The sequence below is a fragment of the Temnothorax curvispinosus genome, unplaced genomic scaffold, assembly GCF_003070985.1.
Source record: "Temnothorax curvispinosus isolate PA1 unplaced genomic scaffold, ASM307098v1 QBEX01004528.1, whole genome shotgun sequence".
In the NCBI taxonomy this organism is placed as follows: domain Eukaryota; kingdom Metazoa; phylum Arthropoda; class Insecta; order Hymenoptera; family Formicidae; genus Temnothorax; species Temnothorax curvispinosus.
Window position 1 is genome coordinate 1,053 of NW_020214308.1, and position 26,344 is coordinate 27,396.

The following is a 26,344-nucleotide window of genomic DNA, read 5'->3' on the forward strand; positions in this document are numbered from 1 at the left end:
TATATATAAATCATAAAATTTATATATAATATTTTAGTTTGTTTTTTTTTATAAGAAAAAATAAATTAATTAACTAATAATTGCTCCTTTTTATAGATTACATGATATTTTAAATGTATATATATATTACAGATCGATATCGTTTTTTTAATTAAAAGATACATTACATTTTTGTAGAAAAGAAAAAAGAGAAAGAATTTATTCTTTAAACTTTATTACATAACATAAAATTGTAACACGTTATTTTATTTATAGAATAAGAGATTTAAAGATCTCCTTTTTAAAGATCTTTTATTTAAATCTCTTTATCTTCAATTTCTTGTAAAGATCGAAACAATGCTGTTCCCACTCGCTTTGCTTATCTCAAATGTTAATGAGAATCCGTCCCATTCTAAACTATGATGAAATTTACGGGAAACGAGATCCGATAAATTCAACACGAATTTACCATATCTCGTCGATTGATCCGGCACTGTGAGCAGCGGCCGTAGCGTGGCAGCGACAGTGGGAGAATAGCGGCTCCGCTGTTAATACCGTAGGTAGTGCGCAGTGGTAAAGGCCTCCGTGCGCGCGGGCCGTGGTGAACACACACAACAGGTGTCCCGCGATCGGTTCTCTCCCGCGGTACCGGTTCGGCTCGGTTCTCCATTTTGCTCCCCCGGGTGTTTACTCCCCGTCGCCTTTCACTCCGGGACGGGACGGGACGAGTGAGCTGAGGTACGAGGTACGAGCGTGTACGCGAGCGCGTGTGGTGAACCCGGAGCGTGCGGATCGGCGTAACATGATGTCGGAGACCGTGGTGACGATGGACGGTTCCAGCAATAACGCCAGCAACAATCCGCGGCAGGTGCCGACGGTGAAGACGGAGCCGGGCCAGCCGAATCCGCTGGCCGGCGTCCGGCTGAACGTGTCTTACTTCAAGACCATACCCGGTATCCTCAAGCTGGTACAGCTGGTAAGCGGCTCACTTTTTCCTTTTCTTATTCGTGTGTAACGCGAGATACGGGAATCGCTGGACGCTCTCCTCGCGCTAAGCGCGGCGATGAACTGGCATGCGTCTAGTTTTGATACTAATTTTACGCTACGAGATAGCAAATTCGAGTGTCGTCCAATAAAGTCGCCGCGAAAGAACACCAAGTTGGCTTCGGCCACTGAATCGTTTTTCCACGAGGATAACGCAGGTCGTACAATATGTAAAGAGAAAACTGAGTCGTAGTTTTTTAGTCTATATAGTAACTGGAAGATAATAACGCGTTGCGACATTTGTTTGACGATAACTCTTGCAATTTGCTATTTTAAGACATTGCTTTAGGAATTGTGCAATGCTATTTTACATTGCGTTGAATAGAATTATTTAAATTCGAAAATAAACTTATAAAAGCGTCAAAAGTTGATTTTTACTCAATTAAGTAGATCTTTATTTATCGGTGAAATAAACTCGTGATGGACCTTTGGAATATATGAAAATCAGCAGATCAGCAATTTTTAAGATCTTACAAAGAGAGATATCACGCTCCAACGATTTATATTCTTTAGAGTAATAATGAAAACCTGTAATCAACTTTAATCTTATGATGTATTATCGATCATGTCAATCATTTTCTAATTATCTCTGAATTCTTGATTTCTGAAGTATAGATTCTCTATTTCCAGCTTGGATTTAGCTCGATATACTTGTACTTATCGCGTAATATCTATTAATAGAAACTTTAGAGTCAGTCGATATTTTTATAACACCATGTAACAATTTCTGGTAAAGTAGCACTACAAGTTAAAGAGCCAGAACTGACAATTTGACAAATAGGTGCATTATACATTTTCTTTTATATACGAGAATTACACAAACTATGACATAATGAAAGATGCTTATTCTTTTATCTACTTTGATGATCACGCGGACACCTGTAGGTATTGTACTGTCTTAATGTTGCCAATTGGCAGTGCGGCGTATTTCATTATTAAATGAGCTCGAGAGATTCAAGATTAGCTTCAAGTTCCCCCTTTTCGTTACGCGGATTTTCTCTCTTTCATTGTAACTATTGTTCCATTTTGGAGAATCGCCAAGAATTGAAAAATAAGATCACCGCAAAAATTTCACATGTATTTCTCTTTTCGAGATTTACTTTCTTGGCAGCAGGCTGTTAGCCGCTCCATGGCTCACTAAAATCAAGCGTGAACGAGGAAAAAAATTTCAGAAATAATTCTCGATCATTTGTATGCAGACAAATTCTTAGAGGCGTTGCATGTAGACGGAAAACGTTACGTAACGCTACACGTCTTGTAAGTCGCGATTCCACACTTTGGTGTGGCAATAATACAAAATTCCAGCATAGCTAGTTATTATACGAAAAGTCATGTGGAAAAGCGACTTTCTGCCATAATTTCTTCGGTTTTCGACTTTTCAATATTAAATCCCACATTTTTATCCTTGTCTGGGTATTATTAAATATTTTTCATATATTTCTCCGACATTTTGAAGAAGATTCTATAAAATCTCCTACTTTGCGTACATTGAATTCTTCGCTAAAAGGAATTTTATAAAACAAAAAAGTCAAGTGAAATTAGAACATAAAATTATTGTTGGTTGTTTAATATATCGAAGGAAAATCTGCAGATTAATTACACGCTCACAGTTATTTCAATTAATCAGTACCCTTCAATTATTCGCGCATGAGTTATTAAGAGTTACTTATGATTTTAATTTGTTTAACGTTGTGATTGATGTCTGGTACCAGAGAAGGTTAACGATGCTTTCACTCGTTTCCAGGACTTAAATAATGCCGGTTGCATTTAAGCGTCATTCCAATTGCTCAGAAATATGCCAAGGACCATTCGTACGTCGTCTATTTATCGTACGAACGTACGGAAAGTATGCGGGGAGAAACGTCGTGACTTTTAAGCACTTTACGCTCTAGGTCTTTGTGACAACAGAATTAGAAACAACTTCCTCGGTTCATTCGGTTGAGATTGATGCTTTCTAGAAGGAAATTAAACTTTCTCGGCGGCCTCGATCCGAACGTTTGTCTTCGATCGCGACGAGCACTGAAAATATTTACTGTCGGGTGAAACTCCGGTTTGGAGGAATTAAAAAAGATACTCAGAAAATAGTTCTCTTTCTGTCCAAAGCGTAAACACTGAATTTCTATACTTATAACTTTTAGATTAAGCCAGTATTTTTCGTCTACAAATTGTTGCTTGATTATTTCTTCGAAAAAAAGTATACGTATATATATATAAGTGTATAGTGTGTCCCTCTCTTTTTATTAATTTACAATTGTACGCTGCTTGTTGGACCGTGTTGATTTTCCATGTGATTTCTGAGTGTATCTCCCGCAACTTCGAGATGTGAAGCCTTACGAAACACGGAAGACAATTTTCGACTGAAAACCTTGGCTCTCTGAAACGCTCGCCATTGGCTTCATAAAATTCGCATCTTCCGAGCATTATTATTATTAAAATATATTTCCCAGTATTCTCTTTCGTGTCAAAATTTACGAGATTATAGCTTCCAACTTTTACTCATTCTAAACCTCCGAAGGACAGACGCAAGATACAAATACTATTTTTGCACAAATATATAAAATCGATCGTTTTGCATTGTTCGTAAAGAATATAATAAAGAAACTTAGAATGTGTTATTTTCAAAATTAATATATCACGCAACATAATATTACTGCATCGCACAAGTGCATACAATTAATATGCAGAAATCTCACATTTTAAAGCATGTAAAAAATTATTATTTATTACGGTTAACTAAATTATTATTTATTACGGTTAACTAAACTCTTTTTCCTAAGTTTATATTGCACTTATTGAGAATACCAGGAATGGTAAAGTGGAAGTGAAAATAAAAATAAACTGAGATTCGACAGTGATTTTCCAATCAATCTGGAAACACGCATTGCGTGCACACGCATCGTCATGGCGTTGACCGGGCATTTTGCACCGTGACGTTGAACCTGCAGTGGCATAACCGCGTAACGGTAATCTTCTTACGGAGCGGTTAACAAAGTACCCTACCCTCGCCAGACGGAAAAGATGGCTTCTGGTCGCAATATTATCGCTAGTTGGTTTACCCGACTTCGAACAAGGTGTGATCGACTTTTAAAAATAAGTTAGTTCTCCAAATATTTTTATTATATGAACTGTCATTAGGTATAAAGAAGAAAAAACAAATATTTAAATTGCTTAATAGACTGTGAAAAAAGTAGCTTGTCTTCGACAAAAAATTATTTAAGAAATTCTTTTTACTGTTTAGTTCGAATTAAAGAGGATAGCTTGGTATGTAAAAAGGGACCTTGTTGTTAGTGTAATGTGACCGAAATGTACGCGATTTATATCACACGTATAATATACATATAACACGAACATTTACGTGTTTTTATGCAAATACGGCTTCTTATCACCGGTATACCGATATATCGTCTTATCTCTGGTACCGTTAGGCAAGATCAGAGTCGGCGAGTATTTCTTTGGTTTGATTTTTAGGCACGTTTTTCGACTACGTTATATTTCACCTGGCATTACGTACTTACAAGGCCGTTTCTTATTTACGGTCGATAGACGCGAAGGAAGGAATGTATATTGATCTGATGCGAAATAGTTCTGATAATAGTGTACGTGGCTATACAACCGGCAACACTTGCGGTCGGAACAATGAAAGAAGCAATAATGAATTTTATATACATATATATACATGCGTTGCGAAAGTTATGTAAAGTCTCGCCGTTGGGAGAGGAATTCCGTAATAGCGTTGTAAGGTTTCATTCCTTAGCGACATTGATACTACATGCTATTTACGTTTACGAAATTGTCCCCGTATAGAGAACTTTATTGTATTAATTAATATTACTTTGTAATTAATTAATATCGCATTAATTGGCCTTAGGATGTGGGATCTCGTGTAGATTTTTATTTACCGCCTAAAGTTAGGCGTTATTGAATCTCCTCGCATCCTGTTTTATGCGGTAGTAAGTTGTCAACGAGAATAACCGGATCATGTAAATATCAAGAATGCGGAATGTCGATCTTCATCATTTTTCGTATTTTCCTTCAAATTTTTCTCACCCTGATCCCGCTCTTTATATACGGACAGTACATGTTAGTTTCTCTTTTTTGCTTCTATTTTGCTAAATAAGCACGATTATACCGTTATTTCATGCTGCAGTATATCGTTAATCGCTTTAATTATTACTTACACCGGACCTACGAGAGTTACCAGAGAATTACATGGTCGGGTAATTAATTGCGCATCGCGTGCGTGGGTTTTGATGCGTAATATGAAAACTTGGCACAATATGGTCCGTCGATTAGTGTTCTTTAATTTAATCCAGTAGTACTTGACATAATTACTTTATTGACTTATCATGTTGCTGATACTTACTACCGGATCGAATAGCGCGTCGCGGTCGCAACTGACGGCACGAAAATCACGCACCTATGAAGGGATTGTGAAATATATTAAGCATGGCTATCTGGGCTCATTTAGCAAATGCATTGTACTCCAGAACAATTGCAAATTGCATGCGGGGATTAAGAATGAATATCAATGATGTGGAAATTACGGCCACGCTGACGATAGTTCCAAATATAGCTATACGAGTCGGGTTTACGAGCGGCTTGTCACCCAGATATCGCGAGATGAAGCAGCCTCCGGGCAATTCGACGATATATATATATATATATTCGCAGGAAAATTTGATTTCTCATATCTCCATCCCGATCTTTCATCGCGCGAATGTAAAAGAATTAACTGGACGCGGGATGGTCTTTATCGCCGCATCCGATCGAATTACTGGCCAATAAAAATTGTATATATATATATCCTTCTTCTTTATTTCTCAAGACATTTAACGTCCTTACGATATATCGCAGCTTACCTCAAGAGAGAAAATCTATCAGGTTTCTGTTTACGCAGGAAAAATTCAACAATCATGATTGAAATTAAACAGTTTAAATGCACACTCGTGCAGATGACCTTTATCGCCTCACATCGTCCGATCGAATTACTGTCCGATAAAAACTGGATATCCTTCGTCTTGACCTCTCGAGACATTTAATGTTCTTATTGCAGTTTACATCATGCTGCTATTTCTAAAGAAAATTTATCCATTTTCTGTTTATACGCAGGGAAAATTTAATAATTATGATTGGAAGTCAAGATAGTAGAATATGTACAAAAAAGTAAGAAAATTTTGAGATTTGAAGTTACATAGAAAATTCTTTCAAGACCTTTTAAGCCTCTTCTTAAATCTCCCCTTTTCTGACGATCTCTTTTTTTTTATATTTTTGAAAATCGCGTCGAATCTGGAAAGTATTTTACAACAATATGTACAATTAACGGAGAGAAACGACGTGATTTCGTAAACGTGATACGATAGTCCTTCCGAAAATCGCGCGGAGAATGAAGCAATCGCGGAAGAGTCAGGCGTGATGTCGCGCGATCGGGGCCGCGGTAGAGCCCGGCATTCCTATGACATTCCTATATAATCCCGAATTCGTGCGTCCCGAGGAGAGGACACGATCACCGGAGGAACCGGTTTTCGCCATCGCCGCAGATTGGGCGTGCGTGCGTACGTACGTGCGTGCGATCGAAACGAAAACCTCGGTGGATTCGGCGCTACGACGCACCTCGCCTAGACCAGAGAACGCGCGCGCGATGACCATACATGTTCATCCCGGACGACCCGGCACCATACGGAGCGTCCCACATACTCGGGCTGCCATCCGTCGCGATGGCGGCGCGTTGCGTCGTGCCGAGGCCGCGGCAACGGTATCGGGACGTCTCATTAAGGATTCAGCGTGTCCTTTAGCTCGGTCGTTTCGCCGCGAGTTTGACGACAAACCCGTCGCTACCGGACGCCCGCGTGTCGCGTCGCGCCGCGCCGCGCCGGCCACGTCACCTTCGATCGAGGTGGAGTCGCCGATGGCCCGGATAGCCATCGGGAACAGTCCGGAAGAGCGGAGATACGTTCGCGATATCGGCGCGCGCGCGCGAGAAATAATTAACAAGCTGATTAACGGGCGAATTTTACCTGCGGTACAGCCGCTCGTTTCCCCCGCGGTGATTGGCAACTTCATTCGAGAACGTTACTTAACCGCATACGTGTTGCAATGTAAAAGCAATGAAGAGATCGTTACCGCTTATTAGGCCTGTCTCCAACTGTCGGTTTTAAGTTGGTCTAATCTTTCTCCGGCACCATACACGCTTACAGCTAATAACTATTCTAGAACCGCGCGTATATGTTGCACAGAAATAGCAGTCGAAATGAGATATGACTTATGTTACGTTTCTACATCAAGTTGCATCGGTTTCTTCTAAGTGTTTCATCTTCAAACACTTAAGAAGATATAAGACACTTTGATAATTCGTTTGAGTAACGCAGCTTCTCAACTCTCTTCGTTTTTTAAAATAAAATTTATATCGAGGATGCTCATAAAGTTATCCATTCTTACTGCACGTTGCACAATCCATTCATAGAAGCTCGCCTATTATGGAAAGTGAGATCGCGGTTGTACAATATCGTAGGAGGAGACGTAGCCGTGTGCTCGGACTCATCACGGTGTAAATGGCGCTTATCCTTGACATTGGTACTCCATTAGTATTCAGATTACCTGGAACACGTGCGTTTTTGCTAGATGTGACTAGTGCTCGAGACATAAATTCTCAAGAACGAAAGAAAATAAAGTTTATAAAAATCCGTATATATATCGCACGCGAAAAGTCTATATTATTCGCAGACTTTATATTATATTTTGTGTATTTTAAAAAATGTTTTTTATTTTTTCACTTTTAAATGTTAGATTTCTTATTTGGATATATTTCCTGCCAATTGTATCTCTATTATTTCCATTCATAACGTACGATATATGTACAATTTTGTTGGATGATTGCTTCGCCAATCATCGGTGGATTAATATCTTCATTAAGTTCAGTTGCCTCATGGCCGAACAGCTTACGTAGTTGTTACAAGCGGTCACTCACACACGCAAATTAGGTCACCGAATCCTTGGACTATAACAATTATTACCTGAGACCGTCATGGAATTGCGTGCAGAGTGAAGGAGAATTGATATATAGTAATCTTCTCGGCGTAATGCGAATGCCGCGTAATAGATATGGATGATAATCCAAATACGTCATATTTATTTGCATATCTGTGTGTGTAAGTGGAAATGCAGCGTGCAGGTTATGCACATAATGACGAAGATGAATATGAACTTTTCCGTAGCGATAAACGTCAGCAATTGTAATTAATGGATCGTACGTTCGATAATTCCAACCTTCTCGTACGATAATTCTTTTTAAATTTTTCTTTAAGCTCCTTAGACTATTCTTCATATAATATTTCAAAGACGTTTCTTTGCCAAAAATAAGAGATATTCATGTCTAAAATATCAAACTGCAATAATTTTACAGCACGTTAGCTTAAATTAAATAAAAACAAGCTTAAAAATCCGTCGTTGAACGCAATATCATCTTTGTTTAACATAAACAAAATATATTGGCAAAAGTGAAACGAAGATAATGCGCTGGTGTCGCAAGTTATACCATTAATAATTTCTTATTTAATCCTCCACGTGTTTCTCAACTGATTTCTTAACGCGTCACGTTGTGTCTTCATATTTTCAACGTCTCTTCCTTTCCATTATGACCTAGAGAATTACGTTACGCGGTATATATAGAATTGCATTTGCAGAAAGAAACTCGCTTCACGTCCGGTCTTATCATTTCCGGCCTCACCTCTTCTTGCTTGCGTACGTAATATAGAGTCGTGTTGAAAAATTCATATCGGGAAAGAAGAAAAGAAATTCTCGCGCAAAAATTATTGCACTCTTTTAATAGAACCGTCATTCTGTATTTATTGCAACGGAATACAACCTAATATTTCTCTGGCTCCATTGTCTTTATGGACAGATCGTTCTTTTTATCGTAAAACAGCAACAAGGATTACGTGAGTTTCACATTAGAAAGTGTGATTCTAGATAAGCGAATTATCGTGAATCTTTATCTTATTAATCACTGTTTCGAGAAATCAGCATAGATAAATTTCGATAAAACAGTTTAAATGATTCAGCGACGGAAAGTCGTGTTAAATCGTCGAAAGTATTGATGCGATGAATCGTAACTCGAATGTAATGGTTCGGTAAACTGTAAACACGCCCCTTTTCCTGTTGTAACCGGGAAGCAGTTTCGGGTCCATCCGGTTGTTGCGGAAACCTGCGGTCGGATCGATTTTATCGACGAAAGAAATGCACTCGCAATTAAATTTCGAATTTCTTGTCTCGATGTCATCAACTATTTTGTACTTATAATATCACACATTTTTCAGATGCTAAATACACGAAAATTACATCGCAATATATACGTCCTTCGTATATTTACATCAATTGATAATTACATTGATTATACGTTTAACATTCTAAAATTGCAGAAATTCGCGAAGACGCGAGAGAAGATACTTTTCGTACGGTTTACGACGAACACTGCCAAACGTAGAACTCGCGTCATCCAGCTGAGGCTGCAATTGCTCCTACCTATTTTTTTCTCTCTCTCCGATTAAAACACTTTCGCACGATACTATATACGTATATGTAATGTGCCGACCCACTTGAAGGGTTAATTTCGGTCAGGGTAACGCTCGTACGTTACTCTCGCGCGGATAATCGACCCTCATTAGCGGTGGGAAGCTGTCCGTCGTGTGAAAAGTGTTGTTGCGCGAGTTTCAACGCGCGGATGATGTTTTGGACTAACGAAGATGCTAATGATGTTGCGTAATTTAAAAACGATCCCCTGACCGTCCGTTATCTCGACAGAATGATCTGTTTCATGGCTATTTGTAGATCGAGGCGAAGAATAACAAAGTCACGAGTTGATCCTTTACAAAGCCCGTTACTTTCACGCTCGCGCAATACATATAATAAAATGTTATTTTACAAGACTAACGGTTAATGACTCCAACAATATGCTCTCGTGACTCTCGCACGTCGTAAGTGCTGCTATTTAGCGTGCTGTGATACTTTGTTACTTATATTCGAAAGTTTGCGTGCCGCTCTCGCATTCGACAATTAAATGAGCATCAAGATCAAAGCCAGCTGACAATGAGGTGTAAATCTAGTTGATAAGCTTTAATTAGGTGCCAGCAGCTTGTACGATACAACTGAAATATATACGATTGTTAATCTACCAAAAAATACTTTTTATTAGAGGCCATTTTAACAAGATTTTGTTAAACGTTTCTTGCGGTATTTATTGAAAACTATAATTATAGTAAGATAAATATATCGAGCCTCAAATTACGCGAGTCTATTTGTAGAGTTTTATTTTGAGCGTCAGTAATTTCCTGACGGAGGAAGCGGCTCATTTCTCTAGGAGGTCATTCTTCTTGATCGCACTTTGAGGACAGACGCGTATGCGCACGCGGTCTTCAGCTTCTCTCACGGGCAGAGACCGATCGCTCGAGAATATCGCGAATTCCGATCGCCCACGTCGAACGAAAGCCCCCTTGCCGCGGATTATGCAATCGCTGTCGCATTGTTACGAGGAGGCGGGGGAAAGGGGGGAATACCCTCGTACCATTATGTCCAATTGCCGGCGAGTAGGCAGGCCAGCTCGCGCGCGTATATCGGCGTAAGTTATGCACCGCGCGGTAATTGCGCGCGCGGCACGGCTTGTGCACAAGGACAGGGCGCGCCTCGCGGTACACGCGCTGCTCGAGACGAAAAGAGAAAGATGAAAGCTAGGATTCTGCATGGGGAAACGGGAGAGGGTGACCGACGGTGGCGCGAGACGCAAACTTCGCATTTCGCACATACGTAATCGGACACGCACCTGACGGCGTATGGCCCGCGCATTCTTCAGCCTGATGGTTTTATTTGCAATCGTCGAACGTCAGGAATGCTCGCCGGAGGCACGTGGTTTAGAAATTCTAAGCAGATTCCTACGCTATTTTTTTCGATGATTTTCAATGGTTTCTGGCCTATTATATTCCTATTAGGCAGTAGACCGCTGCAGTTTTGTGCACCTCCTAGCAAATTTTAAAAGCGATGTTCAACAAAATTTAAAGTCGAGGATTGATGTTGTGATTCATCCACCTGTTGTGTGTTATCACTTGTTTCATGTCAGATTGGGAATATATGAGAGTTTCGAGAATTTCGTTGATAAAACTGCTTGTTGGCCGTCCGCCAACGTACATGCACGCGTGGAAAACATTCGTTTCGATCGTGAATGTGATTTTTACAGCTCGCAACTTCCGGCGCCTATTTCTAGAAGCAAAAGGTTGTAACGTCGTTTACGAAATCGACAATATCGCGTCGCTTTATCGCCCCGTAGCAATAACACCGTGACCAGGTTCAGATTTTCTTCGCAGATTTTTCAAAGCAAAATTTTTTGATGATTCATTAGGGTTAATCGGCGCGTGAATCAGCTTTCACGACGAAACGTAGAAATATATAACAATAAGGTGCAATGTACATGGAAATATTGATTCATAAGTACGTGCGTTGAATGAGCTGGCGATAAACTTTTTAGGCTCTTATGATCTTGAAAAATGTTATGTCTTATCTTTGTTACTCATTCAATAAATTCAAATATTGATAACAGAACGATATCAAGAATATCGAGATCAAGGACTGAACTGAACATAGAATTTTTCTTATTCTTACTTATTTTTTCACTTACGAGTTTTATATATACGTATAGATCCATTTTAAACCGGATTCTTAAATTTTTTACTTAAATACATGAAAAATTTGTAATTTTCTATAAAAGTCAGTTCTATAAAAAATTACTATTTTTGTCTCATATAATTTTTAAAGTATTATTCAATCACAAATAAATCACCAACGATAAAATTTGATGCACTATTAATCTGATCAAGATAGAAATCTAGATAATATAAAAAATAGAAAAAAATAAAAAGATATATTTCTTACCATAAGTGTAAATGAATTCATTAGATTTAATATTTCCTTTCTATTACAAAAATTTCTTTCTTTCTCACCGTTTCCTTTCTTCGCGTTTTTTAATAATATCATTAGAATTTCCAAAAGTACGCAGATTTGTGCTAATTTTTTTCTATAATATATTTAATGATGTACTTTATTTTTACGCGTAACATTTAAAGTGTGAATGTCTCTCTCTCTCTTTCTTTACAATCGTTTTGATACATCCATCAGATTTGTTTGCTACGAATTGCTGTATATACACGCTCGCGTTAGCAATTGTTGACTATTATTCCATTCTACAATTATAATGAGCAAACGGCCGCAAAAGATGACGAATCAAATGCGTGTACAGCTAGCAATCGTTACGGCTGATTGTGAGTACGATTCTCGCTCATTATTGCAGCAGCCTCTAGTAAGAGCTAAATCTTTTATTTTTATATTTAACATGTGATATTTATTTATTACGAATTATGTTTATATATTTAAATATCTTTGTGTAGAACTTTTTAAATTTACCAAATATTACTTAAAAGTAATAAATATGACATTTAATAAGGACGAAGAACATTTTCGTAATTTATGTAAAGAGCAAATTTAATTGCCAAAAGAAATACGTTTTTTTATATTTCGTTTCTTTTTTTATATTCATTTTTATCAGTACTTTTTTGTTGGTACGTAAATTGTTTTAAGCGCGTAAAGTCTCAATAACACTCTATATTCCTACTTTCAACATATGGAGGTCAGCATATATATCTTCTTGCATTCACAGATAAATTCGTGTTTATATTCCTCTAACATTTTCATTTCAAATTCAATGAATAATCCATTGTACCGTATGTAATATTAAATTTCAATTAATAAGACCACTTTGTGTTCGTTAACAGAAATTATTTATTTAATATGAAGTGATCCCTTTAAAGAAAAGGAAAAGACAAAATGAAGATAAGATCTAAATTATAAATTTTTTATTAATGAAGTGTTTCGAAGTAAATTGCATGATCTTACGAAGCACGTAACATCTTTCTTCCTCGTACAGTCATGTGCTATTTGAATTAATTAGTCAATGATGACGGTAACGGATGGACGTGTCCGTCGTAATACGTAGGTTGTAACCGGTGGCCGTTTAGTAACTGCATACGACCGGCGGATGTGGGTCACTGAGATTTCTCGTCGACGGCGGGGCGTTATCTCTATGCCGGCTTCGCATATTGGTGTAATTTCGCTCGTTCCGCGTAACCGAGCAGATCCTCATGAAAACATTCTCATGAAAACATACGCGTCTTTCTTGGCATCGTAACAGACATGCCATTGTGGGCATGTAGAATGAATGCAATTTCCTTTCCTCTCCGAGTTCATCGGTTTTGCCTCGTGATTGTTACAACGATAGGAACGGACAGTTTACATATGTAAAGTAATCTTAAAATACTACATAGTAATCTTAAATACTTTAGAAGGATATCGCGGTATGAAATTTTATAGTTTGGATCTTGGTTTAGATGCATTGCAGTATCCGTTGCATAAGATAACATTTGAAAACAATACCTATACATTACTGCAGATCGCGTTTCATGATCATCATGCAACTACGCAGATATGGTCACTGCGGATATATCTTCACGCGTGAATCATGCAGCTAAATAGCTTCAACGTGCCTTATTAGAGAAACTCTAGTGACCCCCACACTTGGTGCTCATAGAGCGACTCGAATATGTGTATAACGTCCGATATAATGTGATCACACATCGGCCGATGATGATAGTCGAGGAAAATATCCTTCAATACGCATTGCTATTTTTAGAAATTAATCGAAGACCTCGTGGAGTCGCTGTTTTTTTTTTTTAACGATGTTGACATTTGCGCGAAAATAACAACCGATACCTAAAAAGATCATAGTGTAAAAACAAGTTGTAATCATATAATGTAAAAACATGGTTGTAAATCAATTTTCGATATTTTTGTATCATAATTACGACAATCTCGTCTTACAACATGAAAAAACAAAGTCAAAATAAAGGAACTTCGAATAGTTTAGAGTACTTTTTACAGTTGAAAATTGCTTTACAATCGTTTTATACAATGAATTGCATGTTTGTTCATCCCTTTTGACATCACAAAAAAATTTTAGATGAACATGATGGATTGTTTGTAAATGGTTCGTACATTTGCCGAGTATTATCAGCGTACCGCACCATTACGTCATGCATCACATATTTAACGTACTTAATGATTATAACGAGGCACGCGAAGTACAGCCTAATTGAGTCTATTTAAGCTGTAGTACGGAATTAATGAATCGTGAGTTAAACTATGCGATAACTGTGTTTATAATGTATTACTTTTTTAATTATATTTTTATTATCTTGGAATTTGGTAATTTATATATACTTTTACATTTCATCTTATATTCTTATATTATTATCTCATTAGAAGAGTGCAACAGACCAATGCTATTGGTTTTAATTACAAGTACCGGGGAAAAAATAATAAGTGTGTGCTGTTTCGATATATTGGAATTAATAACTTTGATATAAAGCCAAATAGTTTTCTCAAAATTTTTTAAATAAATAAAACTTGTTTTTTAGATTTTTATGTCGAAGTCTTAAGAATCTCAAGTCGGATCAGTGTTGAAAAAGAGCTGTGCCATGCGATTAAACTTTTATTAAAGCGGTTCATTAAAAAGTTGGCGTGTCAAATAAATCATAGAGTCATAATTTCTGCAATATTTACATAGCTTCGTCTTAGATTTTCTCTTTTGACCGAGCGAAGTTCAACGTCTAACGAGACTCACGAATTGCTGCCGCCGTTATACGGCGTGCAGAAACGCACATTACGTGTAAATGCGTTCTTCGCTTTAGTATGTTTTCTAGTCACCCGTGTATATTTAGTGACACGGCAGCCGCTTAAGCCAGTCGCTTGCAAAAGGTCAACATTGATCACACCGTCTATAAGCGTGCCGCATTATTGCCGCTGAGAACTTAAAAGTAAAGTGCTGTATGGCTAAGGTGCTTACGACTCGGAGCTATAATAAATGGAAGTAACGGCTGCCGTCCGTAACGGGCCGTATTAATAAGAGATTGCATACTTTTCGAGGCGTAAAGTCGTCTCAAAGACGACGCTGCGGTAAATGAGAAACTGTATCGATATTGTGACATAAAGTAACGTTAACGTTGCAGCAATATGATGCGATTTACGTCATGTACTTATATGAAAAAATCATGAAGAAGAAAAGTAAAGAAACGCGTCTATATAGTTCCAAGAAATTTCCCGTAATCTCCGGGAAATCGCGTAAAGTCTCTCGTTATACGGTTTCAAAGAGGGTTTCCTGGAAACCGTATTCGAGGAATGGTCGTTGTTTGATCGATGCCCAGAACTGTTCACGGTTGGATTTACTCTCGGAGCGGCTGTTGCGCGTTACGAGCCACGAGAATGACGTCGTGGAAAGGGGTTAAGTACCGATCGAGTTGGACGCTGCACGACGAAAATATCGAGAATGTGGAGCATGTGAGCCTCGATCCCGAGATTCAGCGAGAACTGGGTTGCTCGGTCGGCGAGCACGTGTTCCTGGAATATCCTTGGGCGTATGTGTCGCGAGAAGCGGTTTTGAGGCTCGCCAACGTCGCGGGCTCGTCGCTGGAGCCGTACCGAGATAGGATCCAGACTTACGGCGGTGATACTTTTCTCGTGGGTTATTCGTCCACCGAGTTAATTGCTCCCGATTTCGTGATCTGCTTGACGGAGGATGCGAGATTAGCGATAACAAAGAGGAACGCCAATATTAGCAAGGAAATCCGGAACGAAGTCATGCGAAAGATTAGAAAGACCGGCGGATCTTGGAAATCCTTCGGAAGCGAGGCGGAACTTGATGAGGGCTTGGTCAGAAGCACGAGAGAGTTCTTTGAAGTGGAAGTGTGTCTTCCAATTAAGTCTTTACGTTTAAATCGAAAGCTTTGCGACGGATCTTCAGAAAGATCTTGGGATAGTTATGTGGAATTAATTCCGTGCGAGAAATTTGAAAATATCGAGAGAAAATGTGTCTCCAAGATGATTCAGACGCACTTCGAGCCGCGGGAAATCGAAGTTCAAACTTATCCCGGTTATCCCAAGAACGCTTGGACCCAATATCTCTACGAGGACGCCCTGCAGTTGCAAGCTGATAACGCCGAATCGGAGGGAGAGGAGAAGGAGCCGGAGGAGAAAGAGTCGGCCGAGGAGAAATCCGAAAAAGAGTCCGAAGAGAAAAAGACCGAAGGATCGAAAGAGGTGTCAGAAATTGACGCGGAACAGAAGCCCGCGGAGAAGAGCGCCTTGGAGCTCTTCTTGGAAGATCGCGCCCGGGAAATGATCGAGGCCGTGTGTTACAATACGGTCGTGAACGTGCACGTAGACGACATCGAGACGCTTGCGCAGCGAGAGTTCGAAATAACCCGGCCGCGAGATGAGATCACTTGCGCAGAACGCCTCTCCCTCGTCGACCTACGCTTCACGGCAGGCAAGGTCATCTCCGACGCTTCCTGGCACCCGGGCCTCGTCGGGTACGTGGCCGTCTCTTACGTTGCCGCACCGTCGCGCGAGACCGGCCGATCTTTGATCGTCGAACGTGGCGTTGCGTCGTCGAGACCGGAGCCGACGGTATTGCTGTGGTCCCTCGCCGATTCTCTTCGGCCTCGGTTGTCACTGTGGTGCCATCAGGAAATCTACTGCGTCTCCTTCTGCCCGATGAACAGCGACTTTGTAATCGGCGGTTCTGCGTCCGGCCAAGTGGTCGTCTGGAATATTCACGGGCAAATAGAAGATCGAGATGTTGCAGAGGACATTAACCTTGACTTTTGGTCTCAGGATACCGTTTCTATTACTTCTGCATCCGCGGTGTCCGAACGGGATCATTCGCACGAGCTGCCGATTCGCCGAGTGCAATGGCTTCCCGATAATTACAGAATAGAGCCATCTGGGAAACTGACGAAACTGTCCACTAGCTCGAGCTGTCAGTTTCTGACGATTTCCGAGGACGGTATCGTCGCCATTTGGGATCTTCTTAGATACTCCGTTACCTCTCAGCTAAAGCCGTGCGATCGCGAAGATCTTAACGGTATTTTTCGGCCAACCTATCGCTTGAACGTTCGGCCTTCCGACAACCCGTCTTTTACACCTCTTCACCTGTGTCTTCCGTCGGTCAACGCTTTTCAAGAAGGCGACAGGCGTCGTAACGAATTAGATTCCACGGATGTCGACTGCACGAGGAGATTGTGGATCGGCACGGCGCAGGGACATTTTGCTTGTTGCACCTGGGAGGGCCAGGTGTTCGACGTGGAAACATCCGGTTTAGAGGAGTGCAAACTTCTTAAATGCACGTCCGCGCACGATGGTCCCGTTGTAGCGATTCTGCGATCGCCGCACCTTTCGGACGTTCTCCTGACGATGGGTGGCCGCGTCTTCGCCATTTGGAAGGACGATTACCTAGACCTTCCTCTGTTCCTTCGAAAGTCCGATTGCGCGTACACCGCGTGTTGCTGGGGAAATCGGCCGGGAACTTTCCTGATGGGTAATAGTTTGGGCGATCTGGAGGTTTGGGATATCAAGAGGAGGGCAAACGAGCCGGTTCTCACACAGACTATTTCCAGAAAACCGATAACCTTCTTATCGCTTCAAGAGTCGCGTAAACACGGTTCTAAGCTGATCGGCGCCGGCGATTGCAACAGTGCTTTTCGTATTTTTGAGGAACCAACGGAATTCGAGGACGATATACTCGAAAGGATGGACTGGTTTGAAGAATACATATGGCGAGAGGTGAGAAGAAAGAAGATGTTTTCTTCGTGGCAGAAAGACTTTCTTCAAAATGACGCGACAGTTATCGCTAGAAGGCAAGCGAGAGAAGACGAGGAACATAGATTAAAACTTGAAGCGACAAGGCTGAAACTTCATAGAGATCATGAAGAACGATTGAGGTTGGAGGCTGAAGAAGTAGCACGCAGAGTGCCGAAATCTAAAGATACTCTATGGAAACTGCGCCAGCAAAAGAGAATGAAGAAGGTCCTTTTAGAGAAGAAGAAATTTCTGTCGCGTGAACTGGAAGAAAAAAGACTGCCATTGGTCCGTTTAGCTGAAGAGAGAAATTTAAAAATGATGAAAGCAAAGAACGAAGCCGTGCTTCAGGATAAGCATTTCGATAACTTTGTGTCTCTCAAATTTCCTGAATATTACGATCTTATAGAAAAAGACGAGATCTCGGAAGAAAGACCTGAGACGATAAAGGATGATAAAATGATAGATGTATTTCTGCAAGAATTTTACAAAATCAGGGATGAAGCGCGAAAGGTAATAGCGGAAAAGCCATATGTCCCAAAATTTGATTGGAATACTTTTATGAAAAAGGGAAAGGAAAGCAGGAAGAATTTGTAAATGCAAATGCAAAGGCTTTTCTGAAAGGCGTTCTTATAAGAAGAACGGTTGCCGTTTCAATTTTGCCTGATAATGATTTGGATTGTAAACGTAAGTTGATAAGATAAGATAGGTCAACAAATGTTCAGAAAATTCTTTCGAGCAATAAATTATATATAATTGCAATGCGCATAAATATTGAAATTATGAATTTTTAAAGAATGACATTATATGCAGAATAGAATAAAACATTAAAAAATAATAAGCGTTAATATATATGCGAGAGAAATCTATTAAATAAGGCGGAATAAATTATTCTGTACAAAATAAAATTAATAAGTTCCTCTAATTCTGCAATAATTAAAATCGACTCACAATCAGCTACAATAACACACATGAGCGTTTTATTTTTGTATACAAATACTTTCTTGATATATAAACAAATGTATAAATGTAAAATAAATTTTAATTTTTCCCAACTTTTCTTGTATCAAATACTTTATTCTCGTTGAGACAAGTTGAAGCTATAAGTGATCGTACAGTAAAATCTTTTAAACGTCATACTAAACAAAATTCGAATGTGTGGAAAAATGTCACAAACTGCGTGCGAATACTGATCTTTGTAGCTTGTACGAAAAACTGTTTCTATGATTGTTAAAGCTCCTCGTTTTAAGTTAGCCAGACAATGACGATAACGAAGATGTTTGATCATTTTCCAGGGCCTGGGCATAATATGTATGGCGTGTGCATCTCCAGCGTACATAAGTGCAACTCATTGGTTTCTGTTTGTCGCCGTAATGTCTTTCATATCCACACTTATATGGAGCGCCATATACTTCCTGTCCCTCCGGGAGGTACTTAAGGTGCCCATCAACTGGATCTTAACTGTAAGTATACAATCACGGAAGAAATTTTCACGAATGTGTGAATGTCCATCATTAAAAGCGATTTTAAGATACGTCTATATGTTTGATTAAAATAATAATTATTTTCTAGGAACTTCTAAATACGTCTATAAAAGCTGTGCTTTACATGATCGCATTCATCGTCCAGTTATCGGCTTCGAGCGCATTCATCAGAACTTCGTCAGCGAATATCGCTGCTGGGGTAAGGCTATAATAACACTTGAAAAAATTAAATACAGTAATTGTCGATATTGTTAAAACGTAATCGACGTTGCTTACAGGTATTTGGAATTTTCAATACTATCGCATACGCCGCCGGAGCTTATTTCCTATACGTTGAATGGAAGAGCACTAACACGCAATGAGCACTGTCGGCCTGCAGAGGATAAGCCAGGTACCTGAAGAGCATGTAACAACAACAACAACAATTGCCGCGACCAGATTCGCGACTTCTCAGCGTCCGTCCAAGGAAATTTCGGCATGACTCCAAGATCGTGCTCGGCAGGAAAGTCAGCGCTGGGAGGGACGGCTTGAAACTAGTCCGGCGTGATCCTCCTCAGATCGTGTGTAGCTTAAAAAAGACTCTGTACCTACGTGCCTTAAGATTAGTTACTTGTCGTGATCGTCGTCGTTAGAGCGGAGATCGATGCCGCGTCGAGAAGAGTCGACGAAGTCGCAGGAGCGAACGGAGTGCTACATTCGAGATATCTGTCTGAAGACAATAATGTTACGTTCACAAAGCCTACGCGAGATCGTGTAATTATATCTAAAATTATAACATAAAAATAATCCAAGAAATAAAATTAACGTTGATTTTTAAAACTCTCTAAACGCAAAAACAATTTTTTTTACGTGAAAGTTCCAGTAATCTTGATATTATATTTGAACATTATATATTTTACCTGATTTTGTTAATATAGAAATAAATATGTATTTTTAATATAAGATAAAGATAATTAATCTAGGCTAAATTATATTTTATGGCCGAAAATATCTATCATTCAGTTTTTCACATGTCATCTGTTTATTTTTATTAGTTTATCTCAAATTTCTGAGAAACTTTATTATTTTACATTTTAGGTCGCGTCTCTATTGTATTCAATATTACACTTAGATGCTAAGGTAATCTTTGCAAAATTGCATGCGAGACTGGCGTAATTTCGTTTGTATTACCACTTCGATCCTTCGGCAGACGACAAGATAAATAGTTTTAAGAGACCTTAATATATCAGTGTGCGGTAAGTTTTTGGAGGGCCATCATTGGCTTTCGGTACAATTCAGTCGTCAAAGACTCGGTGCTTACGGTTTTATAATCAACAGCTATTTTAGCGAAGTCTAGATGATCTTTGCCGATAATTATGAGAAACGTTAATTCACTTCTGAATGTCTCAACGGATTAACTACTTTGATATAACGGATATAAGTGCGTGAAACGTTATTTTCTAACCGTACCCCTACGTACTCGCGAGATCTTATTTATATACACACATATATATTTCTTTATACATAATATATATGGATATGACATAGGTATATATATTATATATACATATTTTCTCTAGATCGGATACAGTGTAATTTCTTTTTACATTTTCTCCCATTCTCATGTAAATTGTATAATACTTTATATGAGTTAAGGGAGACCCTTGTCTCGATGGAATCGGTTATGGATATAGCTTACATCGACTTATCGATCGTTCTTTCGTTATATTCTTTCATTATGTCTATGCAGAAGTTTATGTTAAAAAAAAAATGCCTTTTTGCGCATCTCTCAACATACAGATCAATAATGATGCTGTAAAGCCGCGTGATAACACTGACGCGATTAGCTGAAGCTAAAAGTGGACATTACGCTGGCAATTAAGATTGCCACTCTTCTTATATTATCATCCAGTGTATTTGTTTACTTGTCTCTCCCGTTCATTCGTTATCTCCCAGTTCAAGCCGCATCGACACTTACGCATTTACCTTCTAAAAATTGTCTATCTCAACATTGTTATGTTCGTTTATATGTAGCACTTGCCGCGCATCGTAATTGACTTACGTGCGCGGTGATATATACATAATATATATACACATATATCTCTGCGTTTAAATATTTTTTTTTAATTTTCGAAGTTTATTTATTTTTAAGCTATGGATGCTATACATAAATAAAATAAATTTAAAGACCATTGAGTGCATGGGTGTTCCTTTATTGCCAAAAGTTTTATCCTTATCGACTCATTTAATTCCTATATACTTATAGATAATTTCCATGTGGATTTTTATATTACATATGGATTTGAATGCAAATCACAAAAAAAATGTACAGCGGGATTGTGCACGTAAATTGGTGTATCGCGTTGACATTCGTTGTGAATAATATACTTTATCACGTTTTTACATTTTTCGTTTTATTACTTAGTTTTATTTTTTTTTTGTAAAAGAAAAGACTTTTGATATGTTTATTTATGTTACACCCCTTTGAGAACCGCGATGTATTTACATCGATTATTATAGTTGAGACGCGTATCGTCTAAAAATGTGTGGACGTATGATATCACCAGTGACGTCATCCTTGGTACCGCGCTCAAAACGTAACACGCAACGTCCATGGTGGAAGTCTTCAGTCAGTCGCTGACGGCCGATGTGTAACAACGTCTTTTCTTCAGGTTAGTTAATGCAATTATCGCGCGTGCGCGATTTCTTATGTCATTCTTGATCAAGCACGCATTATGGTTAATTATTCATTTAGCTACACGTCGAATAATTATCCGTTTTGGTCACACACGTTTAATAAGTATTTGATTAATGAGTTGAATAATTTTCTATGAGATAGATAAACGCGCAATATTTGAAGATCACAATATAATTCGATAATAATTACAACCTAAACTTCCACAAATATATTGCGCAGCATTTTACCGTCGCAATGAGATTTTCTCATACCGTTATTAAGGAAGTTGAAAAAGCTTTTTATTCTCGTTTGTTGAATCCAATTTCGTATCTTTTAATTACAGAACACCAAGAACTCGCACATTTTGCGCAACTAGCGTATTGGTTATAATTACTTAATGCACGATTTGCATATTAGATTGCAGATACACTGTCGGTTTCATATACTTCAAAGTTTTTCTCAATTCTGCAACATTAGTGGAGCACGATTAAAGAAGCACGATTTAGTTTTAAATTTATTTGATGCAATAGATTAAATAATTTAGAGAATAAATTGTTAATTTGCTAAATATGAACGAAGAATGTTATTACTATGATAAAATATAATCGGCGCTATATATATCTCATGGAATTTTTACGAGAAAGCAAGGATTTATCAGATACGGTGACAGATTCAGTGTTAATCGACGACTTTGATAAATTTTTAACTCACGTCTTACGTGTGTGCGTTCTGGATACTTAAAAATAACCCATGACTACGCAAGCGAACGTTTACTCGTTCGTAGCGCGGGTGTGCCTCTCAATTTCCGCGATGTCAAATTTTTGCATCATTGATTTTAATATAATTCTCAGTATCGTAGGGTAAACCGTTTGTCTTATCTTTAGTACAAACTTGTAAAATTCTTTTTTTTTCTTAAATACACAAGTAAATCTTTCGAAGATATTTTAAAACTCAAGAATTGCACGAGTAATTTTTTTAAAAGGTATACGAAAAGAGACACGTTTCCGATCACAAGTTAATTTTGATTTTAATGTAACATAATGTTATTTATGTAATAAAAACTACAATTCTGTTTGCTAAAGATTTTTTAATAATTAATTGTTACATTTATTTATTATTTATTTAAGAAAAATAGATTGTATTACTGTTAATTTTATTAACATATAATTCAGTTTGTTAAAGCGGAATTTTACAAAAAAAAATTGCGAAAGCTAGCACTCAGAGTTAAAATACTTTCCCTGTTATCGTACTCATGGCTTCTCTTCAATGAGAGAAAGTAAATCCGAAGGTCTCCACGCACTTATTGATCGGGCAAGCTTAAAGGGTGTGTCAGGATGTTTAGGACGAAGGATGCTTCGCAATGACAATGTTTTTGTGTGTTCATGCGGTTAATCTTTTGAGGTATGGGATATCGAGTCGATTTATTTATTGAGATTAAAATACTTTCAAAAAATGTCTTCTTATTTTTTACGAATTAGATCTTATAAATGCTTATACATTACATCATTAAAGCGTAATATGTTTATATATAATATATAACTTTCGAAAGTAGGTACATATCGAATTTTGGTGGGGAAATAAAAATACTTCTGTTTTCATGGGGCAACAGCGAGGATTCTCGCTCGATGTAGGTCGCACCTCGAAATCTTGACCCTGTCCCACTTGACGCAAGTAAACGTTCCCGCTTACGCATATTGAATGGAATTTTATATAAATAACGATAGGCAACGGAGAACAATCATCTTCGGTTTCAGAATTAACATTAGAACGAGGCAGCGATGTCCCATTCAGTGACGATTAGAACACAAACAGTGACGAGCAGCTCGTCGACGATTGTTGTTAACACTGGCTACCTGAAAACTTGGAGCGGTATTTTAAAGTTGCTACAGGTGGTATGTATCTCATTATTATTGCATTATTTCTTTACTCAAATTATTATATTCCTTGATCAGTTTGAATATTTATCATTTACGTGTTTTTAAATGGATCTTGATTTTTCTTAATTAATTATGTAACAGTCATGAGAAAAGTCATCGACGGTAACGATGATTTTTTAACAAACATGTAGGATAATAATTTCAAGTATAAGTAATACAAGAACTTTACCATTTTTATTTTTTTCTTTATTTCTTTCTTTACTTATAATAAATATTTGAATAAAGGAAGTGATATTACTGTTAATTTGCAGCACATAATTTATGGAAGATATTCTGAAACCTTTGCAATCTTAAGAGAGTATTTTATTTCTTATTATCAGCAGTATTTCCGTTTTCCGCGGCGTTGCAATCGAATATACTTGCTGCGATAATAGTATCCGCAACAGATATTTTTACATACATTGTGCTAGTAAATGTTCTATTTCGATACCTTGTTAATTTTTACATGAGAAGATTATATTTTTCTAATCTGAAAAATTTTCATGTTTTTACAAACAGGCACTGGGAATAGTTTGCGTAGGAATCGTTGGTCACGAATTTGGTCACTATTCTGCTTATCGGAGTACAGCAGAGCTTTTCTTTCTTCTCATAACGACTACTTTTATGATTGGCACTTTCATCCTTCTCCTCAGTTGCGTGACGTCTTTTTCCACTGCATCTATTATATCTAAAACTATTCATGTAAGTACGAAAATTAAAAAAAAAAGTATATTATATATAAAATTGTAATTACATATTCATATCGCATATGATTTAAAATATACCTGTAATTAATTGAATATAATTTATTTAATCCATATTATCTATCCATACTATCTATAAGTATAGATATCTGTACGTTGTTTATAAGTCGCGAAAATATTATTTTTAAGTGTTAAAATTTATTTAAATAATATTAGAAAGTGAGAATTAAGAAAAGATGTTTCAGTAATAATTTATTGTAAATATATTATATTGATTGACGTAGTTTGTTTGAATTTTTAGGAACTCATTTATCATTCCATTGCATTTGGATTATTACTTGCGGCCTCGTTGACACTCTTGGTGCACATCAATAACTATAGACGTTATAACTATGAACTGGTATTAGGCGCATCCGTAAGTACAATGTTACATTCGTAAAAATGGAATTATAATGTACAATAATATTTAATTCAGATTAGTCAAGTTATATATATCGTGTTACAAGATGCCACAAGTCTAAAGAATTCATCTTTTATCTAAAGAATTTAAATAATTTTTAGCGATTTCCGGTAAATTTTTTCTTAACGAGAATGAGAATCGTAAAAAATGGTTTATTAGATCTGGGCACTTTAAATACACATTATAATTAATAAATGTATATTTAAGTTATACCAAATCTTTTATTATAAAAATAATTCTTTAATTTTTGCCTAGATTTGCGGTCTGGTAAACGCGGGCTTATATCTCTTCAGCACAATCATCGCTCTTCGTACTTACAGAGCGGTCTAAACGCTCGAATTATGCGAGTGTTACCAAAAGTGAAAACAGATTCATCATATGCGAATCATGGCAAAATGTTTTACATGTAAAGCATGTATATTTTAGGAATCGTAATATTTGTTACAACAATTAAATTAATTAAATTAATTAATTAATTAAATTAATTAAATTAATGTGTAAATTGTACAACGAATTTTGACTGTTGGATAACATTCAATACTTGGCGAGTATCGAAAAAGGTAGAATACTTTTATGTTGGCAAAGAATATTTTTGTTATATTTTATAAAATTATATAGCATTCACATATTTTTTACTTTTATACAACGATTATTAGTTCTCAGACAAAATTGCGAGATTGTAATATTCACTAAATATTATTTATGTTATCTGTTCTAATTATTGTAAATGAAGTTGGAAAATTATAATTTTTTATAACATAAAAATTAAAAAAATACGCGATCTTCATGTTACCTCAAATCTCATCTGAACTTTACTCTTGTACTCTTGTACTCTTGGATATTTTGTATTAATATGCGCTACATACGTTTATATTATTGGATTACTACGATTGTGTGATTGCGATCAATATTCTCTTACAGAATCTATACTTAATATAAATCTATTTATTTTATATGTGTATATGATATTTATACTTCTCAAATAAATAACTAAGAAAAAATATAAATTTCTATCAAGATTTACACAGAGTTTCGAATGATTGTGTAATTAACATCTTTAATCAAATTTGTATTGCATTTAAAAGAAAATGTTATTATTTTTAAACGAGAGTTTTGTACGAGAATTTATAAGACAGTTTAAAAAGAAAGAAAGATATATAGATAAAATTTAGTTGCTTTTGTAAGAAAGTTATTTATGTTTTTACGAGATATCTTTAGATTCCTTTTTTAAAGGAAATTTAACAAAATTTATCTGCTACTGTACGACATGCCATATCGCTTCGGTACATATACCTGAATCCAATGATGAATAAACACACACACACACACATTATCTTTATAGATTGCACATTTCTTTTTCCACTCACTCTATCTTA

At 37.3% G+C, this 26,344-nt stretch overlaps 3 protein-coding genes across 5 annotated transcripts; all 3 read left to right on the forward strand.

Moving 5' to 3' along the window:
• Positions 1-290: 290 nt before the first annotated feature.
• LOC112453569 lies at positions 291-20,139 on the forward strand. The gene is made up of 4 exons (XM_025014376.1): positions 291-955; positions 19,044-19,211; positions 19,321-19,431; positions 19,511-20,139. The coding sequence occupies exons 1-4, from the start codon at positions 782-784 to the stop codon at positions 19,592-19,594; spliced, it is 537 nt and encodes a 178-aa protein (XP_024870144.1). The 5' UTR covers positions 291-781; the 3' UTR covers positions 19,595-20,139.
• LOC112453568 (WD repeat-containing protein 63-like) lies at positions 15,094-18,720 on the forward strand. Its single transcript, XM_025014375.1, has one exon. It carries the CDS (start codon positions 15,310-15,312, stop codon positions 18,343-18,345), a length of 3,036 nt encoding a protein of 1,011 aa, XP_024870143.1. The 5' UTR covers positions 15,094-15,309; the 3' UTR covers positions 18,346-18,720.
• Positions 20,140-21,796: 1,657 nt separating the features above from the next.
• Positions 21,797-26,301, forward strand: LOC112453578. Of its 3 annotated transcripts, none has more exons than XM_025014404.1 (6): positions 21,861-21,883; positions 23,498-23,559; positions 23,643-23,780; positions 24,324-24,506; positions 24,810-24,923; positions 25,224-26,301. In XM_025014404.1, exons 3-6 carry the CDS (start codon positions 23,667-23,669, stop codon positions 25,296-25,298), a joined length of 486 nt encoding a protein of 161 aa, XP_024870172.1. In that variant the 5' UTR covers positions 21,861-21,883; positions 23,498-23,559; positions 23,643-23,666; the 3' UTR covers positions 25,299-26,301. The 3 variants fall into 3 exon arrangements, with proteins under 3 accessions (XP_024870171.1, XP_024870172.1, XP_024870173.1); XM_025014405.1 differs by lacking the exon at positions 21,861-21,883 and adding an exon at positions 23,061-23,289; XM_025014403.1 differs by lacking the exon at positions 23,498-23,559 and having other exon boundaries at positions 21,797-21,883.
• The last annotated feature ends 43 nt before the right edge of the window (positions 26,302-26,344 follow it).

Coding starts and splice junctions, on each gene's coding strand:
- LOC112453569 (XM_025014376.1), top strand. CDS start 782: ATGATGTCGGAGACCGTGGTGACGATGGACGGTTCCAGCAATAACGCC. Junction 19,212..19,320: donor CCATCAACTGGATCTTAACT/GTAAGTATACAA, acceptor ATTATTTTCTAG/GAACTTCTAAATACGTCTAT. Junction 19,432..19,510: donor CAGCGAATATCGCTGCTGGG/GTAAGGCTATAA, acceptor CGTTGCTTACAG/GTATTTGGAATTTTCAATAC.
- LOC112453568 (XM_025014375.1), top strand. CDS start 15,310: ATGCCCAGAACTGTTCACGGTTGGATTTACTCTCGGAGCGGCTGTTGC.
- LOC112453578 (XM_025014403.1), top strand. CDS start 23,667: ATGTCCCATTCAGTGACGATTAGAACACAAACAGTGACGAGCAGCTCG. Junction 24,507..24,809: donor TTATATCTAAAACTATTCAT/GTAAGTACGAAA, acceptor TTGAATTTTTAG/GAACTCATTTATCATTCCAT. Junction 24,924..25,223: donor AACTGGTATTAGGCGCATCC/GTAAGTACAATG, acceptor ATTTTTGCCTAG/ATTTGCGGTCTGGTAAACGC.